Source organism: Talpa occidentalis, unplaced genomic scaffold, assembly GCF_014898055.3.
Source record: "Talpa occidentalis isolate TD23 unplaced genomic scaffold, MPIMG_talOcc4v2.1 talOcc4.7, whole genome shotgun sequence".
NCBI classification, from domain to species: Eukaryota; Metazoa; Chordata; class Mammalia; order Eulipotyphla; family Talpidae; genus Talpa; species Talpa occidentalis.
This window is the reverse complement of record NW_023605083.1, coordinates 108141405-108158747: the sequence shown is the minus strand read 5'-3', so window position 1 is coordinate 108158747 and position 17343 is coordinate 108141405. Positions and strand designations below refer to the sequence as shown.

At 35.3% G+C, this 17343-nt stretch overlaps 1 protein-coding gene across 1 annotated transcript in view; it reads left to right on the top strand.

Annotated features, from left to right (window-relative positions):
• BRIP1 (BRCA1 interacting helicase 1) overlaps positions 1-17343 on the top strand; it is a 94214-nt gene that overhangs the window by 40115 nt on the left and 36756 nt on the right. Inside the window, 5 exon segments of the mRNA XM_054688779.1 lie at positions 2805-2937; positions 4277-4431; positions 5726-5891; positions 6004-6144; positions 9838-9999. Coding sequence (XP_054544754.1) covers positions 2805-2937; positions 4277-4431; positions 5726-5891; positions 6004-6144; positions 9838-9999 — 757 coding nt within the window.

Sequence of the window (17343 nt, the reverse complement as noted above, 5' to 3'; positions counted from 1 at the left end):
GTCAGAAGCGCGGGAGGGTGAGAGAATTCACCAGAGCCAGAGTGGGGAGCAGAACAGGCAGACGGACGAAATACACTGCTGAGGGGAGTAGCCGGCGCGCACGGTCTGTCGCGCCATGTGGGACCCTCGCCCGTGGCTGGTGTTGCAGAGGCTGCGGGCAGCCTCGCAGCCCAACGCTCAACTGCTGCGCCACCAGGGGAGGCCCCATGATTATTTTTTTTGTAATAAGAATACTTGTAAGATCTACCCTCTTGGCAATTTTTTAAGTATGCAATGCAGTATTGTTTAACTACACATAGTCTATCTTATACATCTGTTTCCTGTATTGTGCTTTTGACACTTAATAGTAGACATCTTCCTATAGCAATACTTAGAAATCTTTTTAAATTTTAAAATATATTTGCTTACAATTCCATTGGGTAGATGTACAATAATTTATTTAACCAACCTCTGATTAATAGATATTGAGGTTGTTATAAACCTTTATTACATCAACTGTACTTTATATCATTTGGATATCATTCAACTTTCCCAAACAAAACTCCTTCCCTTCCCTAACCTACTCCTATTACCATCCCTGTCTTCCCTATCTAAGTTAATAGTACAAACCAGTTTCATAAATCAAAAATCAAAGTATTTCCCTTGACCACCGCTTCACTTCATACAGTTCATCAGTGCCATCTGCACAACATATTATAAATCCTTCATTCTCGTCTATCATACAAGAGTCATTTCTCAACTAGAATACTGTAACAACTTCCTAACAGGTATCTGCTTTCACACTTGCCATTTTCCTATAGTCCATTTTAGCTTAGAACCTAGAATCATCTTTTAAACTCTTGAAAGAGGGCCTACCCTGGTGGCGCAGCGGTTGAGCGCTGGGCTGTGAGGCTGCCCGCTGCCTCTGCAGTGCCGATTCGTTCCCCGGCCACCGGCGAGGGTCCCACAAAAAAAAAAAAAAAAAAAAAAAAAAACAACAGAAAAAAAACTCTTGAAAGAGTCTCTCTTATTTATTTAAAATCCTCCACTTAAAACCTTCCCATTGTACTTTGAATAGAATCTGAGTTTCTCAGCATGGCTCAGTACAATATGATTCCTCTTTGTTACTCTAATATTCATGCAACTATTGTTTTTGCTCATTATTTGTAGTCATATTGAGTTATGTTCAGTTTCTTAAACAAGCAAAGTTTGTTAATCATCTCAGGATTTTTGCACTACTTCTTCTGCTTGAAATACCTTTTTCCTTGCAAATGGCCAACAGGCATATGAAAAAATGTTCAACATCACTTGTAATCAGGGAAATGCAAATCAAAACTACAATGAGATACCATCTTACACCAGTGAGAATGGCACATATTAAAAAAACTAGCAACAACAAATGTTGGTGAGGTTGTAGAGAAAAAGGAACTCTTCTGCACTGCTGGTGGGAGTGCAAAGTGGTCCAATCACTATGGAGAGCTGTGTGGAGATTTCTGGACCTACTAAACATAGAGCTTCCATATGATCCAGCAATTCCACTCCTAGGTATTTACCCAAATGACACAGAAACATTAATTCCAAAGGACACCTGCACGCCTATGTTTATAGCAGCACTATTTACAATAGCTAAGCTATGGAAACAACCCAAATGCCCAAAAATAGATGACTGGGTCAAGAAGATGTGGTACATATACACCATAGAATATTACTCAGCAATCAAAAAAGATAAACACATGCAGTTTGCAGCAACATGGATGGAGCTGGAAGGGATAATGCTCAGCGAAATAAGTCAGAAAGAAGAAAAATACTGGATGGTCTCACTCATAGCAGGAATTTAGAAAACTTGAAAAAGAGACCAGGAAAAAGACTAATCAATACAAAGTAAAAATCAAAATCAACAAGCAACTAAAAACCAGAGACACTACAGGGTGGGGGTGGGGGGAGGGGCGGGGAAAGGAAAGACTAGAGTCAAAATAAGGGGAGGGTGCAGTTGTGTGGGGAATATAACCATAATGAAAATGCATACATTGTGCAACGATGAAAAATGATGTAAGAATTATATAAAATAAAATATTTTTTAAAAATACCTCTTTCCTGATACTCTCAAAAGTGAGCACGTTTTGCATTCAAATGTTAAAATAAATGTCACCTCAGGGAGATTTTCCTTGACATTCAAATTAAAGTCACAATTATATAACAGTAACCTAATTTATTTCTTTATCTCAGTTATTACTATCTGGTATTTTCTTGTTCGTGTATTTGTTTCTAAGTTTATTTCTTTCTTTAGTGGAACATAATTTCATGAGAATAAGAACCTTGTCTATTTTATTACTGCTGTATTTTTACTACCAGTATAATATCTGATATAATATAGGCATTTAAGCACTTATTTATTGTATAGTTGCGTGTATTAATGAATATACTTATGTATTTTTAGTAATCCCCATTGTGTTAATATATAACACTCTAATTTCTTTATAGGTTCTTTTGTATTGCCTTTTTGTGTATTTGAGACAAGCCTCTAGACCTGGCTCTTAGTTGAAATGACATTAATCAAGTAAAATAGTGTGAATCCATAAAACACAATTATGATATCACATATCTCTTTCTCTTTTCTGAATAAAAACTTGCTTTGGCTATAAAATGTTTATTTTGCAATATGACACATGAATGCCTTAAAAAAGATGTATGTGATATCATAATTGTGTTTTCATGCCTTAAGAACTTTAAGGAATACATATCAATGTGTCTCAATCATCTTTGAATTGTGAAATAGTGTTTATAAGGATGGTACTGGTTGATGGAATTGTTTTAATTTATTCCAGTTGGTTGGAAGCAAATTCTAAACATCTTGTAGAAAGAGCTTATGAATCATCCTGTAAAATATGGAGTGGAAGTGAAATGCTCATAAATTTACATGGAATGGGCATCACTACTGCTACTTTTCCCATTTTGCAGGTAAGATTCTTTTTCACCTAAGAAATTCATTTAAGCTAAGCTTTGGAAACAGCCCAAATACCCAAAAATAGATGACTGGATCAAGAAGATGTGGTACATATACACCATGGAATATTACTCAGCATTCAAAAAAGATAAACACATGCAATTTGCAGCAACATGGATGGTGCTGGAAGGGATCATGCTCAGCGAAATAAGCCAAAAAGAAAAGAAAAATACCGGATGGTCTCACGCATAGCAGGAATCTAGAAAACTTAAATAAGGGACCAGGAAAATGAATAACTATAAGAAAGTGAAAATCAAAATCAACAAAAAACTATGAACCAGAGACACTTTTTAGGGGGTGGGGGGTGGGAGGGGAGGGATTGGGGTCAGAATGGGGGTTTGCAATTGTATGGGGGAATATAAAAATAAAATTTATTATTTAAAAAAAAAGAAATTCATTTAATGAGTTAGAAAGATATAATTGTGAGTAAGTTAATTCAGAGTAAAATATAGTTTAATTGTTCTAATTTTGTTATCTATAAGTGATAGTATAAATTTTGGGTAAAAATTAGCATTTTTAAAAAGTTCGAAGGACATGAGGCTTAAAGGAATTAACTGCTTTGTTCAAAGATTAAGTCAGCATTTTTATGCTATAAATTTAATTTTTCAATTATAGAAGTTAAAAATTTGGAAAATAGAAGTATAAGAAATTCTATTTCTTCTTAACTTACAGTTATAAACCTGGGTGTTTAGAAATAATGAGTGGACTGTGGAATACTACTAGCCATATGAAATTGTGTGCAAAATTTTATGAGGATGTACTTTTGTACATTTTTCTGGATAGAGGTTTCACGACCTTCATATATTTAAAGAATTGGTTATTTTTTTACAAATAGGAATGATTTTCTTTTGTTCTTAATTACTATTTATTTAAATTATTAAATTTTTTTAGAGTGCTTATTTTAGGTTTACAGAAAAATTGAGTAGAAAAGACAAAATTCTAATATACCCCTAGTAAAGCACAGAAGCATCTATACATACATACTCTACAATTTCTCCTATTATTAGCATCTTGCAGTAGTGTAGTACACTGTTCTTATTGAGAAACCAATATTGTTACATTATTGTTAACTAAAGTATATAGTTTACACTAGGGTTCTCTCTGTATTATACAGTTCCATGTTGAAAAAAGCATAAAATCATATCTACCACTGTAGTATCCTACAGAATACTCCACTGCCTTAAAAACCTTATGCACTGTGCTTATTCATCCCTTCACCACAGCTCATTTCCCTTGCCAAACACCAGGTAACCTCTGATTTTTCATTGACATTTATATTAAAATGTCTTATAGGGACATTTATCTGCTGTTCTTCAAAAAGAAGAAAAAGTCTTACCGATTCATGGTAGAGGGGAGTCAAGAGAAGTACCTATTATTAGTGCTTCCACTCAAATAATGCTTAAAGGACTTTTTATGGTGCTTGACTATCTTTTTAGGCAAAATAGCAGGTAAGTGAAGGTCTGATCTAATCTGTATGTTTCCTCTTTAGAATATTAACCATTTTGGGTGCTAGCATACTGTTTGAGTGAACAGAATTATAAACAAGTGGTGTAAATAGTGATTTCATTGGCATAGACTCAGATAAACTGAGATAAATCTATATTAATGAAATTGAGTATTGAAATTAGTAAATAAATATACTTAATTAATTCAGCATTAAATTTATAGTCTCCAGCACTAAAGCATTTAAGTTTTCTTTTAACTATGTTTCAGATATGTTTCTTACGGTGTTAAAAGTTTTCTTTATTACTGTGTAAGTCTCTGTTCAGTAAAATGTGATCCCCAGCCAGGGAGGGGACCCACATGGCTCAGCAGACCTCTCCCCACAGCAGGGTATCATTGTAGCTTCCACTACATACAAAATTGCTTCCATCATTACCAAATCCATTGTAGTCATCCCACTACCACCAAAGCCACCTTTACCACTGAAGTTTTCTCCATGACCAAAGTTGTCATTCCCATCAAAACAACCTCCACAACTACCACCAGAGTTTCCAGAACCACTTTGACCTCTTTGGCTGGATGAAATACTGGCTATCTCCTGCTTAGATAGGGCTTTTCCTTCCTTCGCAGTTGTGGCCATTCACAGTATGGTATTTCTGAATGACAATCTTTTCTACAGAATCATGGTCATCAAAGATTACAAAAGCCTTTCTTCCTGCCACTACATTGATCAGTCATGATTTCAGTTACTTCAGTTTTCTGCTGCTCAAAGTAATCTCTTAGAGGACGTTCTTCTGTGTCTTCCTTAATGTCACCAACAAAAATCTTTTTCACAGTTAAGTGGGTACCATGTCTTGGAGAATCTTCTCTACTTTTTCATTTAATGAAAACATATAATCTGCTTTTTAGTTTCTTTAGCAGTAATAATATTATCTATTTTATAACTAATGATGTAATAGAATACAAAGAACTCTGGGCTAGATATTAGGAGACCTGGATTTAATTTTAGCTCCTCAGTGATTAATATATTGTTTGAACATAGGGATGGGAAGTGGGTAGTAAGGGGTGGATGATAATATGATATCTAACATTCTCTTAAGAGTGAGTTGATTGTATAATTAGCTTATTTTTTAAATCAGAATTTCTGAATTTAATTAGTAATGTGGGTTGGTGGGGAGAATGTTATCTTTGCTTGGAAAGATACCAGTACTCTCAGTTTAATTTAACAAAATTAGTTTTATATTGTATGGGCATGTTTTACAAAGTTTGGTATTTAATTGGCATTTTATTTTCATCTAGATTTGCAGATGATTATAGAATTGCTATTCAACAGACTTACTCTTGGATAAATCAGCCTGATATCTCAGATAAAAATGGATTGATGGTGCTACCAAAATCTAAAAAACGTTTACGACAAAAAACTGCAGTTCATGTGCTAAACTTTTGGTGCTTAAATCCAGCTGTGGTAAGCTTATTATGTTGTCAGTGAAAATTGTACCTTTTGCTTAATACAACAATTAAATAAATGTGTTTGACTCTGTTAAAGATGATTATAAAAATCTAATGTTCCTTTTTAGGCTTTTTCAGATATTAATGGCAAAGTTCGAACAATTGTTTTAACATCTGGCACATTATCACCAATGAAATCCTTTTCCTCAGAACTTGGAGTTACATTTACTATCCAGCTGGAGGCTAATCATGTTGTTGATAACTCACAGGTTAGTGTCCTTTTTTTTGAAAGCTTCAGTCTTTCTACCTCAATATAATTCTATATGAACAAATTAGAAGTTATTGGAGGGGCCAGCAAACAGATTATGATAGAAAATACAACATTTTAATTTTAGAGTAAATGAAAATCTTTAGAGTAAAAGAATATCCTTCAGCCCAGTGGGTAAAAATATAATTTTGGATACAAAGTCTTTATGCAGTTTCCTCATTTTGAATAGACTTCAATTTTTTAATGAAAATCAAAACAAAAATTTGACGTGTTTACAATAATCTTGATTGTATAGTATAGTTAATTGTTTTTTGTGTTTCTCTTTTCCATTAGATTGTTGTATATCCTTACTCTTCTTTTTAGATCCCCATTCTACCACTGCATCTGAATTAATACGTGGCGTTAGTTATTAAGTGTTCAGTACATGTTTAAATACCAGAAATGAAATAAAAAGTATATTTATGAGTCCTATGACTTAAGATTTTAATTTTTTATAGCAATACCATATAAAAGTTATTTTAATTTTCCTAGGAGCATTTGACTTGGCTTTTCTCATCTGCCATATTTCTTTTTTGAAGTAATTTAATGTGGTTACCCACATGCTTAATACCAACTGTATGTCTAACACAGTTCTCATTCTTTATAAAGCTGTCATTTTCAACCAAAGGGGATATTTTTTTAAATATGTGGGGATATTTTTTTAAAAATATTTTTATTGCATTAATCCTGGTTTACATTGTTGTTTCCATAACAGAAATGTAGGCTCTCCCCTTGCTGTATTGTACCCACCACCAAGGAACTCCCCATAGTCTACCACCATAGACCTTTGTATTTGTGCTTCCTCCTTTCTTCGTTCTTTTTCCTCCAGTGGAGATACTTTTGGTTGTCACAATTAATTTGGAGGAAAAACTTCCATTTAGTAAATGGGGCTTAGAATGCTGAACTATATAATAAAGAATTGTCCTTTTCAAAATGCCAGGGTGCTCCTACTAAGAAACATTGTGAAGGAAAAAATATTAACACAGATGTAAAACAATGGTACTTCTTTAATAAAAAAAAAGAAAGAAAGAAAAAATAGTGAAGGAAAAATATGTTCAACATTTTCAAGTTGCTTTCTTTAACAACTCAAGTAAATATTGGAAGTTATTAGGGCCTCCCCTGGTGGCTCAGCAGTTGAGCGCTGGCCTGCGAAGCTGCCTGTAGCCTCTGCAGCGCCGGTTCGATCCCCAGCCACCGGCGAGGGTCCCACATGGCACAACAGACCTCTCCTGTCGCGCCTGCTGCTTCCCTCAGCAATGTGTTTTGTCAGTCTGCCTGTTCTGTTCCCAGCTCTGGTTCTGGTGAATTCTCTCACCCTCCCACGCTTCTGACTGTACCCAGTGCTTGTATAAATAAATAAATAAGGGGCCTCCCCGGTGGCGCAGCGGTTGAGCGCTGGGTTGCGAAGCTGCCCGCGGCCTCTGCAGCGCCGGTTCGATCCCCGGCTGCTCCCCGGCCACCACAGGAGGGTCCCACATGGCGCGCAGACCTATCCTGCCGCCCGCTGCTCCCCTCAGCAGTGTACTTCGGTCCTTCTGCCTGCTCTGCTCCCCGCTCTGGCTCTGGTGAATTCTCTCACCCTCCCGCGCTTCTGACTGTACCCAGTGCATGTATAAACAAAACAAACAAACAAATAAATAAATAAATAAAGCATGCCTCTATAAAAAATAAATAAATAAATAAATAAATCTTTAAAAAAAATTGGAAGTTATTAGTAAGTTCAGCAAATATTTCTCATAAGGATGTTAATGTAGACTGTTGTCAGTCTAGTATACAGAAACTCATTTAATATGTAATATAACTGAATTATAATACTAATGCTAGTTGTTCCGCTGAATTCCATTATATCCCTCAACTTTAAAAAAAATGTTCTATTACACATAATATAAAAGTTATCATTTCTAAAAAATTTATTCATATAAGAACTGGGGTATAGGCCAGAGGTGTGGAGGTGAGAGGATTCATCAGAGACAGAGTAGGGAGCAGAACAGGCGGATCTACTGAAATACACTGCTGAGGGGAGCAGCGGGCGAGATAGGAGAGGTCTGCTGCGCCATGTGGGTTGCGCTCTGGCTGGCCAGGTATCGAACTTGTGCTGTCGAGGCTGTGGATTTCTTCATAGTGTGATGCTTAACCCCCTGCGCCACCAGTGAGGCCCCTGTTTAGCTTGAATTTTATCATGAAGAAGCAAACTGACAAATCCAGGTTATAAGATATTCTCCAAGAAAACCAGTAACACAAATTCTTAAAAAACAGGGGAAAAAAGGAAAGAGAACTGTTTTGAAGACTAAAGAGATGTAAAAAACCAAATGTAACATATACCATTTGATTGGGATCTGATCAAGAATAAGAAAAATAAACAAGTATAAACGATATTTGGGGAGGGGTCTCCCTGGTGGTGCAGCGGGTTGAGCACAGCGCTGTGAGCTGTCCACAGCCTCTGCAGTGATTCCTGGCTGGCCAAGGAGATTTCCACATGGCGTGGCAGACCTCTCCTGTCGTGCCCACTGCTCCCCTCAGCAGTGCTCTCGGTCTGTCTGCCTGTTCTGCTCCCGACTCTGTCTCTGGTGAATCCTCTCACCCTCCAGCACCTCTGGCCTGTAACCCAGCTATTGTATAAATTAAAAAAAAAAAGGTATTTGGGGAATAATTTGGCACATATAAGTATTGACTCCATTGTATCACTACTAGATTTCTTGGGTGTGATCATAGTATTGTGGTTATGTAGGCTTATCTACTTGTTCTTAGGAGAGACATGCTAAACTAAACTAATAAAGAGTTATGATGTCTACAAATTACTTTCTAATAATTTATCCCCAAATCACATATATACATATGTAACATAATTAACATTTTGCAACATTTTTCTTTTTTCACTTTCTCTCCTGTAATATATATATACTACAAATATATACATATTACAAAATGTTAACTGATGAATCTAGGTGATGGGCATAAAGATGTTGACTATATTAATATTTTTTCAATTTTTCTGAAATTTATAATTTTTTTTAAAATAGGGTAAATCAACAAATGAATGCAAAATATACCTCGATCTCATTTTTCAATAATCTGAAGTGTTTGTATTGTCTTTAAACTACTAATAAAGATTGTTCTTTTTTGGTCAAATGTACTACCCTATGCTAAATGAATGTAGCAGAATTGCAAATAACTGAAAAATTTGGTGGGTTTAATTTTCTATGACTGTCTATCTTTGACTACTCATGAATTTAGATCCTATCGTAATTGAGTCTTAAAGACTTTCCTGTCTGCAGCATCTCATAGAAGACCTTGCTTCTAATATTTTAGAATCATTTCTGATTTATTCATTTCATTTGTTCACATCATCCAACACAATTTTGTTACATGCTTAGTTTTGCAAAGCTGTTGAGAAAATAGAGGTGTAAAATCCTATTTGCTTTCAAAAAACTTACAACCTAGAATTCAGTGCTTTGCCTAAAGTAAAACTTTCAGAAGTCAAATCTATCAGTAATTAAAGGTAATAGAACGAAACCCCAATAATTTAAAAATAAATTTTCTCTAAACTTGTTGCTTCATATTCTTTTGACATATAAGTAATTAAGGTTCCCAACTAAATGCTAATTTGTCTGTTTGGTTTAGTCATAACTCTCATACTGACATATTTATATTCTAGGTTTGGGTTGGCACCATTGGGTCAGGCCCCAAGGGACGGAATCTCTGTGCTACCTTTCAACACACAGAAACATTTGAGTTTCAGGATGAAGTGGGAGCACTTTTATTATCTGTGTGCCAGACTGTGAGCCAAGGAATTCTGTGTTTCTTGCCATCTTACAAGGTAAGGGAATATTTATTATTTCTTTTGGCTTTAAAGAAGCATGTGGGATTATCATGATAAACTTCCTAGGATCAGGAGAACAGGAGAATTATAGTTTTTTAAATATCATGTATTGTTCTACTTATTAAGATACTGTATGATTGTTTTATCACTGTTTTACTTGGAAGTCTGAAAGACTAAAAGTCGTCAAGCAGTGTTAGTTCTATAAAAGGACAATTTATATATCCTTAATTTTTATTCTTAGGGCAGCTTGATATTTTCATAGTTCAGGAAAAGCATTTTTTTCACTTAATATATTATGCTTTTGGATGTTTCTATAGTGTGACTCTAAAGTCACATCTATTTAACATTGTGGGGATTATGTCCCCTAAAAACCCTTGATTCATCACTTAAAATAAGGCAAATCTATAATCTGTAGATGTTTCAAATGCCCAAAAGAGAGAAAAGGTAAATATTTTAAATGGAACAGTATGGTTTCTCTTCAGATTCACTATAGTTTAAAAGTGAGAAACATCAAACTAGTAGCATTGCAAGCAAAATTCTTAATATACAGACTTCATATTAAATAATACATATAAAAAATATAGATAGAGGTTATAATGAAAAAATTACAACTGAGATTGAACGTTTACATTTTCTTCTTTCTCTGACATTCAGTGGTAAATGGAAATGTTCCCTCAGGGAAAATGGCTTATGCATTTTACTCATAAAGATGTAAAAGAAAATCAGAATCTGCAGTATACAAATAAAGAGATCTAAGTTGCAACTTTGGCACCACTGAGTCTCATTCAAAATGACTTAATAGAAACATTTCTATCCATCACAAGAGTTTAGAAAGCCTTTTATCCATAAAAATAACCTCTGAGTTTCAAAGCAGTGGTGCCACTAGTTAAATGACGATAGAATCAAAATCAAATTTATCTTAGTGGAGAAATGGTATTCTTCACAAAACTATTACAACTTCTAGTAATTTGAGAAGAATCTGCAACAGGTTTTTGCACAGTCCTTTGCATATAATATACATTTAGTATTTCCTTAAAGATTAAGTAAATAAAAATTATTTTTATTTGTAGTACTTAACCCCATTGTATTTAAGCATTTTTCTTTCAAAACTTTTCCTCTAGTTTGTGAAGTGGTATTTTTCCAGAGCATCTCACCTTCAAGTTTCACAGCAACAGGTTTACAAATTTAGGTTGACAATATGAGAAAGTACTAACTTCTAGGAAATATTTGGTGGTTGCTTCTTCCTCATTTTCTTCTCTAAGCCTAGATTCGACTTTGTTTCTAATAATGCGGGTTCATTGAGTTCATTAGAGTTTTACTTTAATTATTCGTCTTTTAACAGAGGGATAGAAAATGTGTTTCTTTTCTCCCCTACATTTAGTCAACTCAATAAGGAGGAAAACCTCTAGATGAATTTGTGTGAATAAATTCATTCAGATACACTAAGTCAATATTTTTTCACTTTAAGGTGGTTTCTTCAGAAATTCATGAACTAACCAACAAATTCAGAATTTATATTTTAGAGAGATAAGAATTTATTCCATATGTAAATAGCTATTGTATTCTTACTATTTTCTTTTCAAAAGATTTCAACAAAGTGGATTATCAGGAAAAAGCGAATGGGTTTATTTTTCAAATTCTGTTTTATTTGACAATTTTTACATTGTAAGTATTATTATGTGTTTTTATCAGATGTATCAATAAACAATTCTGTAAATACATATGCCAGTGTCAGTGGTATACCTCTAATATTTCCAGATCCTCAATCTTTTAAGGCTCCTGTGAGAGGGAATACTCCATTTCAGAGAGGACTGTAGGAGCTTTCATTTCTGTTTAGATGATCAACAACTACAAGGGATCTTATTTTCACCTCAGAACAGGTTTTCTCCATATTATACTTTCCTAGTTCTTTTGCTGACTACATCTATATTTGTTGACCATTTGATTTTGAACTATAACCCAGCCTTCTACAGTGAAGATACTGAATTAGATATCACCAATAGCTAGAATATAGGAAGTTGTTTCACTAGAAATTAATATTTTTGTTTTTTTCATATTCTATATTTGAATACAGCAATCAATGATTTAGGATGTACCCATTTTTACTGTAATTTTGAAAGCTGTGAAACACTGCTACTTTATTTTTCACTTTTACTACTAGTTAAAAATGACTGCATTTTATTCCTAATATTCCACCTGTAGGTAAATATCAATTGAATAAAAGAAACTAAACATTTCTTAAATATTAATACCTCATGAAATGAATAGTGAAGAATCATCTTCAGATGGAAAAATACAATAGGTTTTACCTATGAAATAAATTATGTGGCTAAGATGACAAAAGATGGTAGTCTGTTTAGGCAGCCCTATTAAAAGCATTAAGACTTGAGTACTGGCTATTAAAATGAGTAAATGGCAATATTATAAAGTTAAACACATGCCAAAAAACATTTTCCAGAGGACTAGGATTGTAACAATACCATTAATGAGGGCAAAGAGGTCTTAATGCAATTTGCACTTTCTAAAGTTTCAAAAAGAGGCTTTGAGTTAGTGCATTATTAATGTATTGAACATCTGGAACTGTGTAAAAGCTATAGACATTGAGCAAATGCAGGATTTCCCTGCTACGTTACATTCTAACTTATTGCCTCCCTAGTGAGATACTGGTTTTAAGAATTTTGAAAAAGTAAAATGACAATATCCAGATAAGGCATAAGCACTCCAGAGTGTCTTTTAATTTGTGCGATTTAACTCAAAAATAAAAATGTCTCAAAGGTTACCAAATCCAAGTGATGTGAATACCAATTAGTAAATTAAATCATCCAAAGCACTATATGTGGGCTAGTCTTTGTATTTGAATGGTATTTCTTTATGAGCTAAGTAAACTATTTTATAACAGAAATATCTCACATTTCTCAAATATCTAAGTCTTAAAACCTGAGAGTTGGCTCTATGTCAATGTACTTAAAAGTTATCTGATTTTTAGTTGCCTAGTTAGGATACTTAAAAGAATTTAAAAATCAATTGAGTTGTGAGTATATTTAGCATTTGTACAATTTCTCTGATGGGGAAATGATTAAGATTTATAAATGTACAATTTGAGTGTCACCTGCAGTGAGAATGGGAAGGATGTAGACCTAAATATTCTGTTATCTCAAACTGAAAATTTACCACTTTTTCCAAAATAGAATGTATGTTTTTGCTGTAGAAGAATGTGCCAACTTTGCATGTAGGTCCTGTGTAATCTTTGAGGAAGGCTTTTAAGGTACTTAAAAAACAAAGAACAACTCCACTGAAGATTAAAGTTAACACATTGTATTCTCTGTAAGTGTTGTTTTATCACCTCCAAATTCCCACCTTTTCAGTGTTCCCTGTAACTCCTTACCTGAACTACAAGGAGCCAAAAGATGTCATTTCCTGTCATCTCTTTCATGTTATGACTGTTTTTTCTCTTACTTCTGTAGTACCTACGATGTGGTTAATCTGTTAATCTCCACTGCTCTTCTAAACCTTTACTGCTCCATTTTTTTCTGAAGAAAGGAAGGGAAGAAAGAGAGAAATGAGAGGAGAGGAAGAAGGAAAGAAGCAGAGAGAGAAAAGAAAGAAAAACTCAACAACAAAGTCTAGTCCCTGAGTCCATGTCTTTTAATTATATCATCTTTACCCCACATCTTACGAATCACCTGAATATTCTTTTTATTAAGGGCTCTGCAACTTGCTTTTATAGTTTTCTCCTTCTTGCTCCTCTCTTTGCCTTCCATTATTTTGGGCCCTCCTTGTTTATTCATTTATGACATTCATTCAGTACGTGTTTATTGAGTACTTTCTATGTGTCAGGTACCATTCTAAGTAGTGGACAAGCTACAGTAAACAAAAGTAACAAAAATCATTGTCCTGTTTCTGAAGGTTGTGTTCTGGAGTTGAGATACAGAAAATAAACTAGTAGACCCATAAAGATATTAATATATTAGATGCTATCATGAAATGAAATAGTTGCATCCCCCCAAATTCATATGTTGAAGCCCAAACCCCTAGGTGTGACTATATGTGGAGTTGGGATATCTAAGGAAGTAATTAAGGTTAAATGAGGCCATAAGGGTAGGGTCTTGATCTAATAAGATTAGTGTCCTTATAAGAAAAGATGCCAGAGATTTAATTTTATCTCTCACTACTTGAGCAAGGAGGAAAGAAGTGTGAGGACTCAGGAAGAAGGTGGCTATCTACAAAGTAGGAAGATTGCTCACTGGGAATGGAATCAGCCAGGACCTTTATCCTTGGGTCTCCTAACATTCAGAACTGTGAGAAATAAATTTCTGTTGTTTAAGTCACCCTGTCTGTTTTATTGAGATATATTTCCCAGTTTTATTGAGAAATTATTGATATATAATATGCAGAAGTTTAAGGTATGCAATGTGATGATTTAATACACGTATATATTGAGAAATGATTATGTGGTCTTTTTTTACGGTGGCCTGAGTGAACTAGTATGGATAATGGTAAGTGCTATATGGACAAATAAAGCAAAATAGAGGGAAATGAAAATTCTAGGGAATGAGCAGGGATGGTTTAGAATTTTTATTAGATGGTTCTGGAAGGCCTGTCAGAGAAGGTGACATTGAATAAAGTCCTAAATGGATGGAAGTATACCTTTCTGATCTGGAGGAAGAGAGAGCCTGGTTTGTTTGAGCAATAAGAAGACTATTGTGCCTAAGCAGAGTAAGGGTCACATGGGGGAATAGTAGGATATGCGGTCAGAGAAGTAGTTGGGAAAAAAATCATGGCATAGTAGGGAGCCATTGGAGGCATCAGACTTGATTTTGAAAGGATTGTGTTGGCTGGCATATGGAAAATGGACTGTAGAGAGCCTGGGAAGAAGCAAGGTTACTGCTGTAATAACTGAGGAGAGATGGTGGTGGCTTGGACCACCTTGGTGGCAGTATTTGGAGTCTAGATATAATTTGAAAACAGGGTTTGCTGATGGATTGATTGCCTGTGAGACAGAACAGAGTGCGAGGAAACAGGAGGAGTAAAGTCTTCTTGTTGAATTCTTTATCTGTAGCTGCTGCTATTCAGTTTTGTCTCTGCATTCTTTTAGTTACATCTGTTGTTTAGGTTTCCCAATCAATTTTCTCCTTAAGTACCACACTATGAAGAAAAAACTCATTTCTCATTCTCAATCATCTACAGCACAATTGCACCTCTGACTCTGGATATATGAGCTTTCACACATCAAATTATTCTTGAGTGTCCTGCAGTTTAACTCAATTCTACCAAGAGACAGCATCAGATCCTACAAGGAAAGGGCTCAGACCCATGAGACTGCCTCTCCTATATTATAGCCAACCTCAAATCTAGGTTGTTACCTGTGTTTCTCACTGACCGGCTATAAATTGGAGCTCCTCACAACATCTGTTCTGGTTCAGTGAATTTTTTAGAGCAGTTCACAGTGCTCAGAGAAACATTTACTTACTCTACTAGTTTATTATAAAGGAATAAAGGATACAGATAAAGAAGTATACAGGGTGAGTGCTTTTTCAGGAGCACAGGAACTTCTGACCCAATGGAATTAGGATGTACTACCCTCCAGAATGTGGATGCAGTCACTAACCTAGAAGCTTACTGAACTCCGACCTTTTTACTTTATATGAAGGGTTCATTGTATGGACTTGTTTGATTAAATCATTGGCCATTGGTAATTAATTCAACCTCTTGCTCTTCTCCTTTCTTTGGAGGTGGGGGGGTGGGACTGAAAGTTACCCTGGCAACCAACCCCCGTCTTTAGGTATCTGGGGGTTTTCCAGTCACATCATTAACAAACTCTGTGTGGTTGAAAGGCGTTGTTATGAATAAATTATTACATCTTTATGGCCCTGGAGCTATTTCAGGAACTAGGAACAGAAGATACCCCCATAGCTCTTACTGCTCAGGAAATTCCAAGGATACGAGGAGCTATGTGCCAGGAATGAGGATGAAGACCAAATATGTATTTCTTATTATAAATCACATCACACACACCCATACATCCATATATTCAAATGCCAGAAGAACATATCAATCTGGGCATCTCAAAGGCAATAACAAATTTGTTCCTCCAATCTTGGGCCTTTTCTAGTATTACCTATAAGAGTGATATGAAATATCTATATTTGGACTATTCAGATACTCAGGAGGCATCCATGGACTTTTTCTCCCTTTCCTATTATATTCAATCTGTTTATTTTAAATATTTTTGTAATATGCTCACTTTTCTTTCTCTAAAGTATAATTTTCAAAAGGTTAAAGTCACAACTCCATGTGAATATAAAGTCAATACCTATCAAAGAAATGATTCACTTTATTAATAAGGGAGTGAATATTATGTTAAAGTTGACTGAGAGAGCATTTAAGGAGCTATATACTTATAGGCAGTTTCATAAAGGAATGTAAAAGTTGTTAAAGTACTAGAGATGAATGAACTGGAACCATTGGGACTACCTTTTCACTTTGACAGAAGTTATTTGCATTTCTGTTGTACAAAAGTACATAAGATGTAATTTCTCTGAGTCTGGAACCTTACACTAAACAGTGAGTTCCATAAAGTGCATTTCTCTATAGTAATCTTTGGTTCTCCAGGTGGAGCTGCTGCAAGCCACCCAGATCTCTTTTATTCTCATCAGTCCTCAGTCTTAACATATATCAGTCCCTCAACTCTCTTGCTTAGACTAGAGACCAGTTCCTTAGGCAGCACCCCTATAAAGCTGGAATGTGGTACACACACTCCACTTGCTCTTTTCTCCTTTTGGAAGATAGAAGCCACCAAGTTATATTTGCTTCTGCTGTCCTGCTGGTCCTCTGGAGGAGCAGTAAGCTTGCCTCACTCACTTTTGTCTAGCCTCCTGGCATCTAGAATATGCTGGGTCTTCTCAATGTTCTGAGTCAGGTGACACAGAAACCAGTTCCTCAGACAGCCTCCTAAAAAAATAGAACATAGAATTAAGGTTTAATAAGTTCCCTCCTCAAGGAGGGAAGTTGAGGGTATTTTCGGTTTGTTCAGTGCTATGCTAAGGGGAGAAACTGTGGCAAGTGAGTGCATGCTAGTCTAAACCTTTGCCTTTGTCCTCCAACCTGTTTCCAGTGCTTACATTGAGGCAAGACAGAAACCATCCCCTGTGCAGCCCCTTAAAAGTCTGCACATTGGATCTGTGTTTCAGTTTTTTTTCTCTCCCTCTCCTGGGAGAAGTTGGGAGTTAGAAGTTTTCTCATAATCATACCATCCTGAGCAGGGGGAGGGACTTTGAGGGGTATCATGAATTTCTTACCATCTTCTATACACATGGTTTCATACTTACCTGGGAGGCAGGA